The sequence below is a fragment of the Meriones unguiculatus genome, chromosome 4, assembly GCF_030254825.1.
Source record: "Meriones unguiculatus strain TT.TT164.6M chromosome 4, Bangor_MerUng_6.1, whole genome shotgun sequence".
Lineage (NCBI taxonomy): Eukaryota > Metazoa > Chordata > Mammalia > Rodentia > Muridae > Meriones > Meriones unguiculatus.
The window spans coordinates 49,402,060-49,424,392 of NC_083352.1; the positions used below are offsets into that span (position 1 = coordinate 49,402,060).

At 35.0% G+C, this 22,333-nt stretch overlaps 1 protein-coding gene across 4 annotated transcripts in view; it reads left to right on the forward strand.

Moving 5' to 3' along the window:
- Fbxo8 (F-box protein 8) overlaps positions 1–22,075 on the forward strand; it is a 33,472-nt gene extending 11,397 nt beyond the window's left edge. For 2 of the 4 annotated variants that reach the window (XM_021653790.2, XM_060381801.1), the window contains exons 3-6: positions 1,220–1,346; positions 17,629–17,747; positions 19,765–19,961; positions 21,226–22,075. In XM_021653790.2, the coding sequence (XP_021509465.1) occupies positions 1,220–1,346; positions 17,629–17,747; positions 19,765–19,961; positions 21,226–21,413 (631 nt within the window). In that variant the 3' untranslated portion in view covers positions 21,414–22,075. Of the gene's footprint in view, positions 1–1,219; positions 1,347–4,811; positions 4,915–17,628; positions 17,748–19,764; positions 19,972–21,225 lie in introns of those variants that run through there. The other 2 variants (XM_060381802.1, XM_060381803.1) reach the window with 2 other exon arrangements.
- The last annotated feature ends 258 nt before the right edge of the window (positions 22,076–22,333 follow it).

Consider the following 22,333-nt stretch of genomic DNA (forward strand, 5'->3'; position numbering starts at 1 on the left):
TGGGATGATGAGTTTACAGAAAGAAGAAAGTTTTTATTCAAGGTTGAGTAGAAATTTTAACAGTTGCATGTCCTTGTAATAGTGAAGAATCACGGATTTGAAACAGTGTCTTAAGGAAACTTAGCAGCACAGCATTTGGTATCTGTAGTTGTTGAATTATGCTGTGCTTAATTTGTTGTTAATGTATGATCTCTTAAAAGAGCAAGACAAATCTCCTTTCCCAACATTTAGTGATACTTCACAGTTGCCATGGTTATTTAATACATCCCAAATAGCTTCTTAACATGGCAAGCTCTGAGTAAGACTTGTAGCTAAATGTTACTGCTGTGCATGTTAGCTGTGTGTCTTTCAGGAAGTTTCTTCTTCAGTTTTTTTGTATGGTGTACCAACACTGGAAAACTATTGACAGGATTAAGCAAGCCAGTACATTTAAAACCCTGAAAATAGTTACTGTCATTTAGTAATCTCTAAGTGATTGTCATCTAGTATTGATCTTATTTTTGATTGCTTGTGCTTAATTTCAGATAGTAGTCACAAAAATGATTAATCTTTGCTACACAAATTCTTAGACGCTACTAAAATTGCTAATTGTATGGCATTGATCATATTTAAGTAAACCGGAAGTGCAGATTTAAAAATAAAAGTTTATAGCCACATGTTACTTCTCTAAAGACCATGGGACCTGGGGGAATGGAGCTTAAAAATGAGGCAGACTAAAGCCTCATTTAATAGCCAACTTTAGAGCATTAGACATGAGAGCATTAAGAATAATCACATGAGTAAGAATTTTCTTACTCACATGATTTTTCTCACATGATTAAGAATAATCACATGAGTAAGGTGTGCAGTCACAAGGACAAAACTTCCGTGGCAAAAACATGACTTTTCATAGAGGCGTTAAATAAATTACAGTAGTCAGCTGTGATGAATAATCTGAAGTAAACTCACTATCTGCTGTCTCTAGGATGAGCACAAAAAATATTCTAAAACCGATTTTGTGTTTTTCAAGAGACTGAAGTCACAAGACTCTTGTTTTCTTGAAGTTGTTTTTACAAGCACTCAGAATTTCCTTCACACAACTCCATTCTTGGCTTGTGTTCTGGCAGCTCTAGAATCTAATTCTGTTTCATCTAACATCAGAATTTTGTCATGTAAATGCATGTTTTATCTTAGGAAATAGAGTAACTTTGGCTTTTTTTTTTTCCTCTTATGTTTACAGGTTGTGTAAATCTACATGGGGTCACTGTTCTATATATAATAAGAACCCACCTTTAGGATTTTCTTTTAGAAAATTGTATATGCAGCTAGATGAGGGAAGCCTCACCTTTAATGCCAACCCAGAGGAGGTAAGTGGAGGTTATCTGCCTCAGGTGAACTCTTACGATCTTGCTGCAACATTCTAATATTGTGACTTGCGGGGGAAATTAAAAGTAATTGCCTTTTCGGTCTGAAAAACCAAGCTTCTGGTTACTGTTATATGGCATAACTGTAATTTGTCTTTTCTGGTCCTATTCTAATCTGTCTATGTGCAAACATTATATGGCAGAATTCTTGACATGTATACATTACTCTACTGGCCTGATATAGATTACCAGTGAGTATAAAAATTGTCAATGAGAACATACATGTAATATTTTCATCAAATTATATCTCCAGCATTATCTTCCCATTTATTCTATTTAATAGTGATGTACTTTTATTAGAGATAATCACAGACAACATCATTCTGTATCAAGATGTTGAATGTTGATGGCCTTACCTGGCCAGATGGCTCATTAGGTAAAGGATTTTGCTGTGAAGTCTGGCAGCCTGCGTTCAATGCTCGGAACCTATAAAAAGGTGAAAGGAAAAAAACAGAACCTGCAAAGTTGCCTTCTAACTTACATACTCGTACTGTGGCACAAACACATGCGTGTACTAATATAATCATTTTTTATTAAAAAACATAATTTAATGTTACCTAAAGCTTCTTCCTGATTCTGTTATTTAATTATTTCATAATACGTAAGAGTGAGCAAAATATCAAGAAAAAATTTCCCTTATATTTCCTATTCTTAATGTATCTTGGAAAAATTAAGAATTTTAGAAATGCATACATATCTCCTGGACTTAGGCCTTCAAATCCAAATGGAAATGGGAGTTAATTACTTCTCAGTATGTTGTTTTCTTTGGAAACATTAATTAAAATACTTTAATTTAATAGTTACTTTAAAATAATTTTCATTTGTTATAAAGTTACTAAGAATTGTTTAGGTTGGTGGCTGGAGAGATGGTTCAACAGTCATAAGAGCACCAGCTGCTCTTTTAGTGGTCCTGAGTTCAATTCCCAGCAACTACATAGTGGCTCACAACCATCTATAAAGGGATCTAATGCCCTCTTCTGTACCCTATTCTTGTATGAAGGCATACCTGCAGATAGAGCAATAATACATATATTACATAATTAAATAAATCTCTTTAAAATGGGAAAAAGAATTAGGTCATTCAGCTAAGTAGTTCTAAAATTATCTTAATTTTGCTATAAGTAGGAAACTTTTTTCAGTTTTTAAAGTGTAAATTTAAGTATTGCTCTTATAACTATGAATGAAATAACCCAATGACAGTACATTTTAAAATAAATTGACTTTTATTTACTATGAATAGTTTCCTTGTTAAATTTGTCTTGTACACTTATAAAGCTAAATGCCATTTTTAAACATACACTTTATTATTCACTCTTATAATTATCAGTATAACAAATGATATGTTATAAAAAAAAACCTGCTTTAATATTCACATTCAGATAGCCATTCTCTTTTTTATCTATTAATATTTTGAAGAAGTAGGTGAAATTCTAATGCTTTTTGTTGTTGCTGTTGTTGCTTTGGGCTTTTTGAGACAGTATCTTCTATAGCCCAGGCTTGTCTTGAATTTACTATGTTGCTCAGGCTGGCCTTGAACTTCTGATCCTCCTGCTTCAGTTTCCTGGATGCTGCGACAATAGATAGTATGTCACTGTGCCCCCCAAAACATGATATTCTTAATGAAAATGAAATAATTTATGATTAGCTAACATTCAAACTATATATTTGGAGCCTTTATAATAAAAAAGGCACTTTTTAGACTCTAGTGAACAATAAGGAGTTATCATAAATTAGAGTTTATTGGTTATTTCTTTATTGTAATTTCCAGTATCTTTTACTATAAAATATAGTAGCTTTTCACAGTATCTTCTGTGTAGACAGATAACATAAGTTATGTCACTTTTCAGCTCTTATACTGTGGCCAGTGTGCTTTGTAGGGAAATCTCACTATAGTTATTCAGAGACTGGATTAGTTTCAGAGCCTTTCTTATTTTCATTACCATTATACTTTACTGGTTGCTGACTAAAACAGTTAATGTGGCGAGCTGTTTGATCTTTTGCTTTGTTCTGCTTAGCAATTAAGTGGGGATTGCTGAAGAAGAACTGAGGCCAACTAGTGTAGTGTTTTTGCTCCGGGATGTGTAAGAATCAGGAGAGACAGCTTTTGTAAGCCCCCATCTTTTGTGAAGTCTCACTGGCTTCTGCCATAATTATATGGACGTTGAATCAAAGTATCATCTTTCATATGTCTTGCAAGTGTTCCATTGTAAGCAAAGTATAATTTGGTAAATACCAAGTTGTACAAAGTCAGAAAAGTGAGATAGCATTGCTGGTACTGACTGTGGTAAGTAGTTGTTTCTTGCTGAATATCTTATAGTCTTAAAAACAAATTCTAAAGTCATGCTTTCTATGGAAGAAACAAAAATATTATGACCTCACACACTAGATATGGGTTAGATAATTTTAAATGTCTAAACTGGAAAAAATAAGACAGAAAAGATGTTTCTATGTTTGCATCCCTGTACATTATGCCATGTAGTTCTTGTTAATAACTCCTAGGATGTTTTGAGGGAAGGCAGAAAAAGGGTATTTAAGTCCCTTTTTTAATATGCTAGAATTAAATGTATAATTCAAACATTTGTTAAGCAAGGGAATTTAAATTATCAAAATAAGATTTTTAGGTCTTCAGTTTACTTTTCCATCCTAACTTCCATTGTTATTGAGAGTTGGCTGTATTCCTTTTCTTCACACATGGGCCTGATTTAGAATAGTCTAGAGTGTTACTGACTAAATTAATTCACTATTCTGAAATGGTGCTGCCCAGAGTCACAGAGCTGAGCCACTCCAAGTCTGTCATTCCAGACTCTGATTCTATGCTGTTGTGAATATCAGTAGCTAAGTAGCTATTACCTATAGCAAAAGAGAAAATAAAAAATTGTCTTTGCTAGAATATATTTATGGTACAAATACGACACCCCTCCAAAAAAGGTATTTAATGTGTTCAGAAAAATGGGAGAAAACATTTTAATGACTGTATTCTAACTTTCATTACAAATACAAAATAGATTGTTTATTGTTTACAAAGTAAATCAAATTCATATAAAAAAGTTATTGGAAAGATATTCTCATGTAGAACCTGGCAGTATGACTATAATTAGTCAAGTCATGGGAATGGAGTGCTAGAATCAGAGTACTTTTTGGAGATTTATTTTCTTCCCCCACTCACTGGAGCACTGTCAACAGACATTTTTCTGGGTCCACCTAAATGAGCAGTAAATTATTGTTGATAATATGTTCAAATGTAAGTGATGTTTATTGCAGCAGCTGTTTGAGATAAGTTACATATATTTGTTGAGTATTGTTTAAGAAGTGTGCTTTTCCATGGTTTCTAGTTTTGTACTTAAGATTTTTCATAGTAAACATCATTAAAATATAAATTAAGAATACTTACAGCCACAGGGAACAAGATTCTCCAAAGGACACCGTTCATGTCACGGATATGGGTAACCAAACTCCATAGCAACTGCTGGCAGTGGCTCATGGGGTGGGGGAGAACATCTGCACAATTTTGGTACGATTATCTAGCACGCTGTTGCTATCTGCATGACACTGTGATTTCTAGCTGTATGTTATGTCTTGATCTTGTGCATGAGCTTGTGTACTTTGTGGTGATGACCACATTCTAGAAAAGGAATGTGCTGAGTACTACCTGTTTTCATGAAGTTGTACTTTCCCTGCATGTACAAGTTCAGTGTGTCAGTTCTCTTCTGCGAGGAGTGCTGTGATAAGCTCTGTTTATCATCCAGTGTTTCTTAGGATCCTTGTTTTACAATGTTTTCTGGACATAGTTATCTTTAAATTTAGAGTCTTAAAAACTGATGGTAAGCATAGTGTAATACAGACTTGTTTTCATATCTGCAGGTGTGTTTTAAGTAGTTTTTTATAATGCTATGCAGTCAGATTTTTAAAAGTATGCTTTAGGTGTATAAGAATATTTTCCCATATTGATATAGAAATATCTAATTCTATACCCTTTTATACATTTTACTAAATGGATCTTGGATTACATTTACTTAAAATATTTTGTTTGACCTACTTTAGATGGAAATTAATTAAGAATATGTATAACATTGTTAAAACAACATATTTTTTTGCTGTCGGACCAGCAAATATATAAGTTCTTCCATTATAGGAACAATTTTAAGAGGGAGCTCGCTTTGTCGTTAGAGATTTTAATGTATAGCCTAAAAATGGTTATTATCTACTTTGTAGCATAGGAACAGTGGTGTGAATAAAAAACTTTTACTACTAAGTATAGATAACCCCAATTGGTTTCAACAGAACATACAAATGAACATTCTCAATTACATAGTAAGGAAGGCATTTTGCAGTTTAGTAAATTTGAATAGGTTAGATTTCTGGTTAGTCGACTTGTTTACAATATAGTTTTCTAAAGCCTATAATTCATGATGCACATATGGAATAGTCCACAAGTAAATGTAGGGCTTATTTGATACAATAATATTTGATTTTATTAAAGGAATACACTTATAGATTTAAGACTGGTTAAGAAGTTATATTATTCATTTAGAGCTATCTAATATGATCGCTCTGATAAAAATCTGTTGGTTTATAATTGCTTGTTTTTAAATGTAGCCAGCAGTAGCTATAATGGAATCTGTATACCTTCAATTATTTATTTTCTTTTCCATTGTCTGATAGTACTTCCTATTTAAAAACAACAGTTTTAGTATCCACTTTTAAGTGAGTATATACTATGTGTGTCTTTCTCCTTCTGGGATACCTCACTCAGAATCTCACGATTTGCTGCAAATTTCATGATTTCCTTGTTTTTAATTGCTGAGTAGTATTCCATTGTATAAAAGTACCACAATTTCTGTATCCATTCCTCCATTGATGGACATCTGGATTGTTTCCAGGTTCTGGCTATTACAAGTAAAGCTGCTACGAACATGGTTGAGCAGATGTCTTTCTTGTGTACTTGAGCATCTTTTGGATATATGCCTAGGAGTGGTATAGCTGGATCTTTAGGAAGCGATATTCCTAATTGTCTGAGAAAGTGCCAGATTGATTTCCAAAGTGGTTGTATAAGTTTACATTCCCACCCTAGACCTATAAGATAGGATAAACATACTAAAATCTGTACACCTAAAGAAGATAAACAAGAAAGAGGACCTTGGGTAAGATGATCAACCCTCACTTAGAAAGACAAATGGGATGGACATTAGATATAGGAGAAAACAAGTAACAGGACAGGAGCCTACTACAGAGGGCCTCTGAAAAGTATCAAAGCAGATACTGAGACCCATAACCAAAACTTCGGTAGAGTGCAGGGAATCATATAAAAGAAGGGGGAGTTAGTATGACCTGGAGAGGACAGGAGCTCCACAATGACCAAATATATCTGGGCATAGGGGTTTTTTTATGAGACTGTATATCTAACCAAGGACCATGTATGGATATAACCTAGAACCCCTGCTTGGATGTAGCCCATGGTAGCTCAGTATCCAAGTGGGTACCCCAGTAAGGGGAACAGGGACTATTTCTGACATGAACTCAATGGCTGGCTCTTTGACACCGCCCCCCCACCCCCGAGAGAGAAGCAGCCCTACTAGGCCACAGAGGAGGACTTTGCAGCCAGTCCTGAAGATACCTGATAAAACAGAGTCAGATGGAAGGGGAGGAGGTCCTCCCCAATCAGTGGACTTGGAGTGAGGCGGAGAGAAGATGAGAGAGGGCAGGTGGGATTGGGAGGGAATGAGGGAGTGGGATACAGTGGGATGCAAAGTTAATAAACTGTAACTAATAAATGAAAATAAATAAATAATGAAAACTACAGTTTTGTTGTGTCTTGACAGACTAAGATAACTTTCATGTTTGATATTTTGGTTATTAGCTAATTTGTTAGGAAAAGTTTTACTAAACAAAATATGCCCCTAAAGCAATATTCAGTATTTCTGTAGACTGATACAAATGTCCCTGACTAGTAATTTGGTATAATTAACTATTTGTAATCAAGTCTTTGATATCTCATTTTCCGTATGAACTCTGTAAAATCTAAGTATGTCCTATTTCCAGTGAAGATTTACAGGCTATGTAGATGGTTTTTTATTCTGGAAAAATGCACTAACTTTTGAGATTAATCATAGATCCACAGAGATAGAAAATTTTATTTATCTTGCTATAGAAAATAGTCTCAGTAATAGATAGTAGATAGTAGATAGTTGATAACAAGCCCTTTTAGCAGGAAGATGTATGTACCTTGAACAATCTTTACAGCCTAGAGATGAAGAAACTTAAATTTCTAATTCTTGGCTAGGATATAATCTGAAGGTTATCTTGGAATGATTGAGGTGTTGGTGCCTGTCAGTATGTTTCTCAGTTGTTGCCTCATATTATGGACTGGTACCTACAGTAGGTATCAATTAGAATGCTTTGGCTTCAAGGAACAGAGAACCTAAGCTGACAGTGAATAAATGGTATACATTTCTTTGCTTTAAAGCATTTTGAGGGAGATGTCTTATAGATATGTAGTGATCTCATCATGGAGAGGCTGTTGACTTTGAGAGGGCAGCCACATCTAGCATCACATTTTCTTCCCTTCCTTCCTTTCTTCCTTCCTTTTTTCTTCTTTCCTTCCTTTTTTCCTTCCTTCCTCCTTCTCTCCCTCTCTTCCTTCCTTCCTTCCTTCCTTCCTTCCTTCCTTCCTTCCTTCCTTCCTTCTTTTTCTTCTTCCTCTCTCCCTTTTTTCCTTCTCTTTCTCTCTTAAAAATAGATTATTCTTCTCTCCTACATCCTGACCATAGTTTCCCCTCCCTCCACTTCTTCTTTCCCCCCGACACCTCCTCTCTTCCCCAAATTCACTCCCCCTCTGTTTCCTCTTCAGAAAAAAGCAGGCCTCCAAGAAACAACCGCCAAATAGGACAAAACAAGATACAATAAGACTTAGCAAAAAACCCTCAAAACAAAAAGCTAGACAAGACAACCTAACAGGAGGAATAAGTCCCAAGAATAGGCAAAAGAGTCAGAGTCACACCTGGTCCCACTGTCCCACACAAGCAGCAAGCTAACATAGAGGACCTGGTGCAGACCCTAGACCGTCTCTCTCTCTCTCTCTCTCTCTCTCTCTCTCTCTCTCTGCATGATGTCTGGCAGTGGGTCTCTGAACCCACTCCCGTAGCAGTATATTATTAGAAATCAATTCATTGATTTTTTTTTTCCAGTTATGTTTGGTTTTACCCTAGTCACTAGAATACTCGGTCTCCAGTTCCTGGCCTTCCAAGCAGTGTAGGGCCCGTGTTCCCTTTCAGGCCATATGCTCCCATGTGGGCTTCAAGTTAGACCGAAAATTGATTGGCCACTCCCACAAGTTCAGCACAACCATTTGTCTGGCAAATCCTGAATTATTTGACATGTTGTAACTAACCAGCAAACTGGAAGTATTAACTTACAGAGAAAAAGCCAGTTGAGCTGTGTTTCGGTTGGGGATTTATTTATCTAATTGTCAACCAGCTCCTTTTACTCCAACTAAATTCTCAAAAGCAAATATGAAGATAAATTGACTTGCTAATTAACAATGTTTTGAAATAATTTGTATTCAGGATTATCTATCAAATTCCTATAGATTTGGGTAATGAGGATGATAAAAATAAATGACTCTTTGAGCTACCGACAATAGGAACATGATAACAATCAGGGATAAATTTAATTTAGAAATTATTACCCTTACTGAGAGTATCTCAGATTCAATTCTTTCTTCCTAATATTTTATTTTCAGGTGTTGCAAAGAGTCCTTACAACTGCAAGATGGCAGTTGGTTTTGTCATTACATACACATCAGAATCAGCAAGTGCATTTGTTAGAATTGGTTCACATGGAGGTCAAGAAAGCCAAGGGAAATAGAACCAATAGATTGTCTTAGAATGATTTATTCAACTCTAAAGGCCATGAATGCAGCCTGTCATTCAGCTGGCAGATGTGGCCTCCCTAGCAAGGAGTCAAGCCATAAGATAATATAATAGGCCAGCTAGCGCACACCTCTAATCCCAGCACTCAGGAAGGCAGACGCAGGTGGATCTCTGTGAATTGAAGGCCACGAAGTGAGTCCAGAGCATCCAAGGCTACAAGGAAAACCATATCTTTGAAAAAAAAAAAAAAGATTATATAATAGGCCAACAAGTATTTTTTATTTCCTTTTTTACTGTCACATTAAGAGCTGTAATTCACCTCAGTTCTACCTTTACCCTTCTTTGTCATTACTGCGCAGCAATAGCACTCTGTTCACTCAGTGGTAGAAGGATTTAAAATGACATGTTAGTGTCCTCCCTATTCAAATTGTTGTGCTTCTGGTCCCAGTATCTTCTTTGGGTATAAAGCCGCTGACCCAGCAGACACCAGAACTAAAGGAGAGTGAATCAAACCCTTGCAAGATGTCACTCCTTAACGTGGTGTTAGGGGTGCTCCCCCAAAGGCTAATCCCTAATTTCCTGCTTCTAGCAACCTAGCAACTTAAACAGACCATGCAGTCCTTGCTATTCCTTTCTCTTTTGGCCCAGTGCTTATGTAATTTAGTCCTGTTAACTACAACATAAGCAGAAGTATACCGAAGAATTTGTAAATATGTTTCTAAACCTAAGTCTAAGAAATGTGGGAAGAAATCTGTCTTCTTTGTTTTGAGAACACTGTATGTCTGTAAGTATGTATATCTAGTCTAGTTTATAAATGATTTTCTGGTTGAGAGGCTAACTTTGTCCTGTCAAGTCAAGTTTATTGTCTATCATGGCTTCCCTTCCTGTCCTAGTTCCTAGAGTTAATGCAATACATGGTTTACAAGCAGGACATGGGGTCAACACAAATCTTTTACAGAGGAATGGATTTCCCCTAATTGTCTCATCTTGTCAGAGAACCTGATGCACGTTCTGCTTGATTCCTTTATTTTCTATGGTAAAGGCTGATTTTCTGTCTTACTGTGAAATCATTGTTGAATAAAAATTAAGTGAAATTTAGACAGTGTGTTCGTAGACAGTATATATGAGTGAGAATTTTTTCATTTGAATTATGCTTTTGTTACCGATTTAGATAAATATACTTAGAAATCAAATAATATTATATTAGATATTTTAAGTACATTTTAAAGAAAAATGTATTTGCCGTAATTTCTTTCAGCATACTTTCTCTAATTCTGCCCCTCTTTCTTGATATAACTATAGTTTCAGATCTTCGATATCACTTTCTAGATTGAATATATAGGATAGTTGCCTCACTTACCTGTCTTTAATTTAGCAATTGATGCTACCAACATGGCTACTGTATCAGAAATATAAATGACTTTTTTTATTCAGCTTTTGGATGTCTTCAAATGTAAGGGTTTTTTTTTTTTTTTTTTATCAGCTTCATTGTGGCTTTAAAAGTATGAGAATAGCATAAGTATTTTTCTAACGTTACCTTTATTTTTTAACAAATTTCTCTGTCAACTCTTTCATCTTCTGGCATGCAAAGTTTTAAATTGTCTTTAAAGATAAACCTTTTTCTTTTTCTCAATTATTCCATCTTCTCCACTGTTTACCGACGTTTTCAGGTGACTCCGCCGAACCTAGTTTTTCTACCTCGTGCTCACTTCTTATGTAGTAGATTTGAACTTGACTATGGAGACACTTCTTAAAAGTCACTAAATTTTTCAAAATTTTGTACCCTGTTTTCCCATTAATCTGGAAGTATCTAAAAGGAAACTTGCTGTGTTTCTGTAATATTGCCATAAAAAAATTTTAGGACTTAGTAAACAGGCTCAGGAAGTTCAAGTAAATTGCTTATTTTCATATCATCATGTAGTAGCACTGTGATCAGAGCCACGGTTCAGTGCCACGTCTGAAAACTATGCTCTTGTGACTCTACCAAGTAACTGCTTTTAGTAATTGAAGGTTTTGTTCTGTTTCTTTAATTAGTTTTTGTTTGTCTTGTGTTTTGTTTGGTGTTTGTGTTTATGTGGTTTCAAATTTTCTTTTAAACTGGGACTTACATTATAGTCTTAGCTAGCCTAGATAGAACTCACTGCATAGCCTAGGCTAGCCCCGATTCTCCTGCCTCATCCTCCATTCTGGACAGCCATGCAAAGCTGGCATTGACCTTTATACACGCTTTTCTGTTTTAAATCTCAGTCTCTTAGATTCAGAGACATTCTTTAGTCATTCTCCTTACAAGTAATATTTCTTGTTCAAAGTCTTTCATCTTTATCTACTCGTTTTGTTTTTAGCTCCTATTGGGGACAACCCTGAATACAGGTTTTATTTTTAATAGAATATTTTTGTAATTCTTTGGGAATTTTATATATGCATACCGCGCATTTTTATCATCCACCCCATACTCCTCCACTAACTTCCCCATATCACCTCAACTTCTTCCCAACTTGTATCCTCTTTTTAGTTTTATTTACTTATATTGTTTGTTTATGTGTATTGGTGTTTTGTTCACCACACATGCCCAGAGAGGCCAGAAGAGGGCTGTCGATCCCCTGTTTCAGAAGTTGAAAGTGTAAGCTGTCATGTGAACCTTGGGAATCCAATTCTGGTTCTCTGGAAGAGCAGCCAGTCTTCTTAAAGGCTGAGCAGTCTCTCCAGCCCTATCCTTTTTTGTATTTTATATATTTTATTTTATATATTTCAATTAAAATATAGTATCATTACCCCCATACTCCTCCCATGTCCCCCACTTTCTCTCAAATTCTGGGCTCTGTTTTTTTTTCATTATAATTGTTACACATATATATTTATTGCCTCATTTTTTTTCCTGCTCTATCTTTTTTGCCTTTTAAATCTTTCCAGTTAATCCATCATTACTTCAAATAACATGCCCCCTCCCCCGTGTGTGTGTGTGTGTGTGTGTGTGTGTCCCTCTCCTACTCTCATTCCTTTGCCTTTTTCCTCTCTTATTTTGGAATCTACAGTGAACAAGTACTTTAGCACTGAGCTATCAATAGGCCTTAACACCATCATCTGTTTGTTTGTTTGTTTGTTTTTTGTCATCTTTTTTTGTTGTTGTTGATTTATTTTTTTTTATTTTATTTTTCTTTTTAGTTACATTTTGTTAACCCTGTGTCCCCGCTGTATCCCGCTCCCTCATTCCCTCCCCAACCCCACACTCCCTCCCTGGTCTCCTCCCTGCCCTTTTCCAAGTCCACTGATAGGGAAGGACTTCCTCCCCTTTCATTTGACCCTGTTTATCAGGTATCTTCAGGGCTGGCTGTAGAGTCCTCCTCTGTGACCTAACAGGACTGCTCCTCCCCTGGGGGGGGGGGGGGCGGAGGAGGTCGAAGAGCCTGACCTTGAGATCCTGTTAGAAATAGTCCTTGTTCCCCTTACCTTGGAAAACTACTTGGTTACTGAGCTACCACGGGCCACATCCAAGCAGAAGTTCTAGGTTATATCCATAGATGGTCCTTGGTTGAGTGTCAGTCTCAGAAAAGACCCTGTGCCCGGATATATTTGGTCCTTGTAGAGCTCCTGAAGCAGGGTCTCACATACGCCATGTTGGCCTTAAAGTCCTTGAACTCATGATCCTTCCGTTTCCACTTCCCGAATTCTAAGATTACAAACGTGTACTGCCACTCCTAGTTTTGTTGTTGTTGTTTTTAATGTTGGGTGAAACCTCATATTTGCTGGACAAGCACTTTTGAGACCAACTGAGCCATATCTCCAGCCCATCTCTTGTTTTCTTTTCTCATATTTTTTTGTAGTCATTTCTCTCTTCATCAAGCCAAGAAAAAAAAATTATCTTTCACTTTTCATTGCCTTGTGGACTGATGTCCAGCATATTTATCAAGTACATTCACATCTTCAACTTTGTGATATGCAGAGTTTTAAATTATGTTTTAGAATCTATTACTTCCTGTCTCTACATGTTCAAACCTGTGTATCTTCCATAGCCTACTCCTTAATTTATAGTCTATTATTTTTTATGGTACAGTAGTCTCTATAGAGTACAGATTCCCCAAAACTTCTTGTGTACAGACATTCCTGAAAGTATCTATGTATACTTTGGTTTTTCTATACATATGCAACTATAATAAAACTTAACTCATCAGTGAGGAATTGTAAAATACAATATTAATAGAATCCTTGCAACACTACACTGCAATAAAGATCATGTGAATGTGTTCTCCATGTGACTTACAATATTTCTACCTCTTCTTTTAAAGGAATCACTTTGTGGGTTCCCTTTGTGTGGCTTTGCTAGCATTACTGTTCTTGTGCTACAGGGAATTTTCACATAGAACACAGGTCAGTTTCAACATAAGTAGTGTGACACCAGAACACCAGCATGGAACTTGTATCGTGTACAACACGGACACGTATCGGATGAGGTGAGGCTTGGAAACTTATGACCTCACAGTATTCAAATAATGATTAAACAGGTGTTGCTGAACTAAGGTTGACCAAATAACTGCCAGAAAGCAGAACCACAGTAAAAAGAAAAGGATTATTACATTGTCAAATTCACCCTGTAGACCATTGCTTCACTTTGTTATATAGCCGTCAGAGGTTTTCACGGATGTGGCTAGAACATTCGAATCTTGCCATAAAATTGATCACTGCTCTAAGTCCAGTTCTAGATTTACTGTCAAATTCAGGATATGTCCCTCCCTCCTGAATTCAGCCCAACTTCATGTCTCTCACTACTTCTGCTCTCATGATACAAGATAAGCAAAAATGTTTTTCTTCAGTGTGGCCCTCATTCAAAGCTATTGAAACCTTTCGCTCCTTCAAATAGTATCCATGTGCCCTAGCTCATAGTAGTTGTTTCTGGCATCGGACTGTTAAAATGCTTATTTTACATGTTTATTTAAGCTTTATTCAACCATCTTGTATCATTAATTTGTCATATGGATATATTCTAGGTATTAATGTATCTGTGTCACTACCACTAATAATCTTTAAATTTTCTTTGGGTAAAATACTTGTCTGACACTATTCACTGGCCATTACTGAATACTGTGCCTACGTAAAGCTGTAAGATAGTGCATATATAGGCCTGGAGAGATAGCTCAGTAGTTGAGAGCACTGTCTGCTCTTCCAGAGTTCCTGAGTTCAGTTACCAGTAACCATCTATACAGGAATCTGATGCCCTCTTCTGGAAGGCAAGGGTACATGCAGGTAGAACACTCATATACATAAAAAATAAAAATAAATAAATCTTTTAAAAAGATTGTACATATAGGTAGAAACATAAATATGCACATTTGTGTCTTATAAAGTACTCTCTGGGTATTTATTATTATATCTAACAATAAAATTTAAGTGGGTATTTTCTTAAATAGCTCTAATTCTTTGGGGTTGACTAGATGACTCAGTGAGTCAAGGTGCCTGCGCCTTCCAGGGCCTCCTTTAGGGGTAAATTCTTGTGGGATTTTTTTTAAGCAAATATTAAATAGATTTTTAAACCAGGTGACAGTGGTGGCACACACCTCTTATCTCAGCACTTGGGATGCAAATGCAGGCAGATCTCTGAGTTCAAGGCCAGCCTGATCTACAAAGTGAGTTCCAGGACAGCCAGGACTACACAGAAAAATTCTATCTTTAAAAGACAAAGAAAAAAAGAAATAGGTTTTTGGTATGAACATTATGAGTTTTCTTGTTCTGAAGAAATATTAGGCATAATGTCTATTTTCTTATATGAATTATTTTTATGCCCATAGTAATTTTTATTTAGAAATACTTTTAAGGAACATCTACTTTGGCCAGTGATTTCAACTGCTGAGCTTATATTTATGCCTGGAAGCCATCTTACAAGACCAGTGCCACTGTGGGCTAGTGTGATTACCTAACAAACATCTTTTATAATTCTTTACAAGTGAAAACTAGCAATCACACCCTGATCACAACAACCTAAGTAATTCTAAAAGTTAAGCAGGGTAGAATTTATATTAGGAACTAAAATTTAAATAAGCAATGGAATTAAATAGTAGTGAATTTGAAAGTTAAGTTTGTTTTAGAAAAGCAAAAAAAAGAGGAATCAAGCAGATGACAGAGTTTGAGCAACTGAGCTCTAGGTACAAGCCTGTGTTTTCTGATGTGCTGCTAATTTGAACTGATACTCGTGCTTGCTGGCTATTTGTCCTATGCTTACTGAGGCTAACCTGCCTGCTTCAGAGAAATCTCAGCCTCCAAATTGGCACGTGCTTCCTTTCCTTGTAAAAACAATAAAGTTGGCTTCTTTCAGGTCATTTTCCCAGTTTTAGGACTATATTTAAAACTGCTGTGTATGCTTACCTCTTTTCATTCAGTTATTTTAAAGAACTTAAATTAGATTAGATATATGTTTTCAAAATATGTTCAAAAAAAAGGAAATGACCATCAGCTGTGTATTATTATTAAATATATTTTATGATACTTAATGAGCCAAATATTAAGGTTACTGTGTGACTAAGTAACATCAAATGATGGTGAAATGGCACCATCATGTATCTAGAGAATTATGAATTTATTTTGTTTAATTTTAACAAGGAGATCAGAATTAATCTTTTAAATGGTAATTTGTATATGAATAAAGTGTTGTAATGCATAACAAACTTTCCCTAGTGTTTAAATCACTTCAGTTAAAATTAAACACTGGAGCTAATTCTAGAGCCATTTGAGAAACAAACATGACTCACTTTTTGCTCAGTAGATCAAGTAAACATACAGTCAACTCTCAATCATTCAGACTAATGGAGGAAAGGATGGAACAAGCATTAAAAGTTGTCTAGTGCCCTGCCCCCTCAAGCACTGCCAAGAAAGCCTCACTCCCCCCAAAAAAACAAAAACAAAAAAACAGAAACAAACAAACAAAAAAAGGCTTTCTCTCTAGATCCTAGTACATCATGTAGCCTTTGTTTCAAAGGTGTCAGTGGAAAACAGCTTGAACTGACAGGAAAGCTTCGTGCTATTATATCTGCTCTTCTTTCTGTGCATTTTAAAGTTGCTGCTGTAGTATTGCTTTTATATTATTACATCTCACATGAAAAGTTGATAACGCTGCTGTTAAGATTCTGATGTCTCAAAATCAGATTTACATAAAAAAGTCTTATCTTTGAATTACAATTTGCAGATAATTATAACCTTTCAAAAGCATTACCTCATGGTACCAAATTGCTTTTTAAATTTTTAATACAAAATTTTAATGTGAAACTTTTTATCTTTGAGTCTTTCATAAACATTCTTTCAACTTTTAAGATTCTAATATGTGCAATATTTCTGAGTACAATGTGTTTGTGAAGAAATGCTGAACGAATTATGTGTGAAACAGTATGTTGCATGTACATTATATGTAATTTTCTCTGCCAATTAGCTGCACACACTATGTTAGTATCCAGACATATGCATTCATTGAATGCATGTAGCTGGAGAACTACAAGTTGAAATAAACATACCTGCCTTTTATTTCAATAACTGCACATTCAAATGCATCTGACATTTATTTGAATGTGACCTTCATATATGTGAGAGAACATTGCTTTCAGCATTTGGATATTTTTATTGTTAATGGTTTGTTGTTGTTAAGTCAAAAGTAGATACAAATGTGAGGGTAATGCTTCTCTGGCCAACTCTGCATGCAGAGAAAAGGAAATTCAAAGATAAAACCTATCAAATACAACTGATTTTTTTTTTTTTTTTTTTTTTTTTTTTTTTGCCTTATGTGCTTTGTCTCAAAGGTATTTTAACAAGAGCTTGCAGAATGTAATGATGCTTAAAGCCAAAGTAGTAAGAACAGAAATAGATCTGGAGTTTGGCCTACTTCCCTGTAACTTAAATAATATAACTTTGTTTCCAGAACAAAGTTGTGTTTCATTTGGAGAGTCTAATTGTTTGAGTTTTTTTTTTTTTTCTCAAAAAGCTATTTCCTTAAAATATATACCATAGCATATATCTCACATTATATATATATATATGTATATATACATATATACATATATGTGTATATATATACATAATATATATACATATATATATAATCAGTTAATATTTCTGTATACCTACTTTTTCCTGTCATGAGCCAAAAAATAGGATGTCTTCTTGAATCTTAACTTTGAATTTCCTACTTTTCATTGCATGTAAATTATCAACTACATATCATAGATTTAGTTCAGGCTTCAGCTTGTATTTTGCATGTTAAAGCTATAAACATTGTAGTAATGCTGGAAAGAACCTGCAGCTATGGTTCTGTAATTGCTTAATTACTAAAATTTATAAATCAAGGCTGAGTTTGCTTATGTAGACTTGTCTTTCTGTCTTAGGGAGTGAGCTACTTTATGTCCAAGGGTATCCTAGATGATTCGCCAAAGGAAATAGCAAAATTTATCTTCTGTACAAGAACGCTAAATTGGAAAAAACTGAGAATCTATCTTGATGAAAGGTAAAGCAAAAAATTAAATCTTTATCAGAAATGAGTGAAGTAATGTGTTTGTTAACTTTTACTTTAAACATTATAGTACATAGAGTAATCTAGTTGCAAAATTGAGTAAAACCATTAAAAAGATTATTATATCTTATTACTCATTTGACTTTTTCTTTAACATGCTGCTAAAATGTTGTCATTATAAAGGTAAAAAATGGCCATGTATGGCCTGACATAGTGGCTGTAAATGGGGGTAATGACAGCACTCAGAAGCTGAAGAAGAAGGATCTCAAATCAGTGGCCAGCCAGAACCATAGAATGAGACACTATCTCAAAAAAAAAAAAAAAATGTGATTACAAAACAATAGTCCATCGTCCCTGAGATAGCAAACTGAAAACAAACATTTTCGTAGAAGTTGCAACCCTGACTTTTTCTTAGTAGTTAAACATGAGCTAAGTGTTTAGGTAACCAGAAGTCCTAAATCCTGAAACTGTCCATTTAACAATCTATTGTAAAGACAAATTGTAAACGTCAAATCCTAGGGACTGTAAGAATATGCATGTATATAATGTTACACAGAGTGATTATGTGAATGTCTGAAAATTCTTCAATGGTGAAGCTAGACATATGGCTCACAGGTTAAGACTGCTTGTTGCTGTTGCAAATATGGTTCCTAGCATCCACCTGGTGGTTCACAACTCCAGTTCCAAGTCATTTGTTCTCTTCTGTCCTCAGCCGGCACCGTGTGTACAGAGTGCACAGAGAGGCATGTAGACAAAACACCCATTCACATTCTTTAAGTCTAAAATGGTGACATTTAGTATGCAATCATGCAGATAGAGATGATGGATATATTGTCATTCTCATCTGATAGTTATTCACTTGTGCCCTTATATTCTAGTTAATTGCAGACATAACAATATTGAGAGGAGCATCTACACCAGCATACTTATCATTGAAAGAAGTCTCCTATGAAAGGTGTTGTCTTTAACTACTTTGTCTTTAAATGCTAGTGACCTAGAGATTGGTGCTTCTTCTGTAGGTCTTTTTGTAAATATTTAGCTCTGCTGACCTTATGATCTCTTGCATTTGCTTATAATTCTGCCATTTGTGTTGTGTAAGCAGACACAGGCCAACTGTAAACAAAGCAGTATGGCCCTGTTCCATTATATCTATTTACAAATACAAAGCAGTAGGCCAGAGTTTGCCCACTGGCTGTATTTGCCTAACCCTGCCATAAGCAATTGGTCAAAATGAAAGCTGTGATCATATAATCAGGTTTGAGTTCAGTAACAGTTAAAGAACATTGTTACGAAGAATCACTATATATTAAATATATAACGTGTACATATGTTTACATTATACAATATTTACATAATTATAAACATATATCCATAGAATTATTATACCTATATGTTGGGATGGTGAGCAGCAACTAGAAAGAATGATGTGAATCTGTTTCTAAAGACAAAACTATTTACAATAAACTATATCAGGAAGGAAGAACAGACTGTAAAACAGTGTGTAGTCTATGTGAGTGTTTTTTGAAGTCTACATGAGTAGCTTTTACCTCTAAACATGTGTCTTGATGCAATAGAGAAGATTCCTTGCAATTTAAATGGCATCAACTCTAGGGATGTTTGGAGTTAGATCAGAGGGCATTTGGAAAGAAGAAGCCTTTCTTTGTTTCTTTGTGGGGAGGTTGTCTGTCTATGTGTAGCCTAGACTAGCCTTTGAACTCATGATCCTCCTGCCTCAGTTTCATAAGTGCTGTCACACCAGCTGAGCTTTGAATCTTATTTTCCAAGTAGAGTTGTATATTTTACTTTACCATGGTTTTGGGGGGCTATTTGAGAAGTTCTAAATAGCTTAACTTTGTAATTAATTACATTTAATTGCTTTAAAAGGTAAGGATAAAGTTTACTGGTATAGTAATCAATAATGAAGTACTTTTATAAAAAAATGGTGTGTTATGACTTATTTTTTTTTTTAGAAACATTAACTACAACTGTAATTTTTGTTCTCTTTCTGTAGGAGAGATGTCTTAGATGACCTTGTAACCTTGCATAATTTTAGGAATCAGTTTTTGCCAAATGCACTGAGAGAATTTTTTCGTCATATTCATGCTCCTGAAGAACGTGGGGAGTACCTTGAAACTCTTATCACAAAGTTCTCACATAGGTTCTGTGCGTGCAATCCTGACCTAATGCGAGAACTTGGCCTTAGTCCCGGTAAGAATAGGTGTGTGTGTGTGTTGTTTCATATTATTCTTCCTTCTACCACCTGGAGGAAAAATAATCATAATATGAAGTTTTTTGGTTTTTTTGTTTTTTTTTTTTTTACTGTGTGGGAAAACACTTTCACAAACTGTAAAAATTTGATTGACTTGTAACAGTGATAGCATGGATGGGACACTCAGAAAGACATGTACTTACCCTTGGCACACAGCAAATGCATAGCTTTATGAAGAAAGTTAGAGTACCTACATAAATTCTTTAAAGTTATTCTTATTTTTACCAGCTAATATAAAGGTTATTTTGAAGCTTTTATAAGCTGCACATAGATGACAATATTTTTTCATTAAAATTTATTTAATACAATTAGTTTTCATCATGTATGTACATGTGTATATTTATTATCAAGTCACATATGTGCACTTTCATTTTACAAATTTACTTGTATCTTTGTGTTAAAACTTGTGCTTATTAGTCAAAAGTTACAAAACCTTTACATGTCATATGAAATTTGCTGAACATGTTTAATAAGATACAATGTTTAACCTAGCTCTCTTAAGACTGCAGGATTCTAAAATGTAAACAGCATAGTATTGGAAATATCATAACAGTTGCTACTACCATAATATTAAGTATTGCCCTGTGATTATATGAAAAAAGAAAATGACTTTGTTCCACGTAATCAGGAAGGACAGTGTTTCCCTAAAGATTTATTTCTGAAGTTAATGTACAGATTCCAGCTCCCTCTAAAGTACATCTCTCAAACAAGAGTAGTAATTTAACAATCTTAAAAATTCTTTACATTCTATTTTTAGTGCCAAGGTAATAGCATTTCATGTCATTAAAAATGCTTTCAAATTTAATTAGGTTTTTGTAAAAAGCATTCTTTGTAAATAAGCTGGTGGTGGAATTTATTTAATCATAGTTGGATATAACTGTCCCATTTGAAAATGAAAATAAAGCCAGTTCTGAAATATTAAGTCTGGAATGTGTTTTCACTATACACTCCTAGTGCATCCTGAAGTTCCTTTGAACTGGAGAGAGAGTCCATTGCATTGGTCTTCAGACTGGATGAAGTTTACCCAGTTTGCACAGTCATAGGTAGTTTCCCAGGCAGAAATTTGAAGACTGGGAGAAGCTGAGGTCCACAGGATGGGTCAGCTGCCCTGTGTGATCTTTTTTGATTTTAAATTTTTGTCTCTTTAACACCTGGGGATATTTTGTGGTAGCTAATAACAAACATTTTTCCTTTCCCTTTCAGATGCTGTCTATGTACTGTGCTACTCTTTGATTCTACTTTCCATTGACCTCACTAGTCCTCATGTGAAGAATAAAATGTCAAAAAGAGAGTTTATCCGAAATACCCGCCGCGCTGCTCAGAACATTAGTGAAGATTTTGTAGGACACCTTTATGACAACATCTACCTTATTGGCCATGTGGCTGCATAAAAGCACAATTGCTGGAACTTCAACTTTATTCCAGACTAAGGCTACCCAGGGACAGACTTAGAGGAAGTGGGGTTGCATCAGTGCTGGTCATTCCAGTCCAGCCGGTGTGTACAATGGAGCTTGAGTGCACCCCCTCTTTTTGTTTCACTGTTTTCTAGTTTAGAAATCTCAGAACTAATTTTGCAGACCTTTTCTTAATTTTGCTCATCATGTTTGCACAAAACAGACACTATATAACACAGCTGTTAGAGAATGTTAAACTGACATGTACTCTATAAGATGGAGAGTTTGTGCATTAGATTTGTCTGGAAACTATCCATTTTCATCCTTTTAAAAATACCATGTAATGTATGCATATTTAACTGAAGAGATTTATAATCATAATTATTTTATTGTAAAGATTTTAACTAAAGGTTTTCCTTTTCTCTTGAACTGAGTTTGGAAATTTATTTGACTCTGATCTAAGAATATTGTTGGCTTTGTCAAAGTTGCATCTGACCCTGGAAACCAATACCAGCTACCCATTTCTTTGAACTTTGAAAAGAGGGTTGATTTGTTGATATATTAATATACTATGCAATCTGGCCTTATTTGTATTACATATATCATTTGGTTAATTTTTAAGACTTCTGGGTTAATAAAGTTTCAATACATCCTTTAAACATTGAGAATATAAAAATGTGTCAGAATTTAAAAGTCACACTTACAAACAGAATAAAATATCATTAGAACTTGGGGAAGTCTTTACTTCCTAGTTTTTTAAATACTCAGTCTTAACTGTTTTCCTAATCTTGATCTCTCTTCAAAGTTAATTAATAAAAGGACATTATACACTCATTTTTAAAAATATTTATCAAGAGCTTTCTATCTGCTGTGTACTATGCTAGATGACAGTAGTGATGCCTAGACATGAGTTCTCC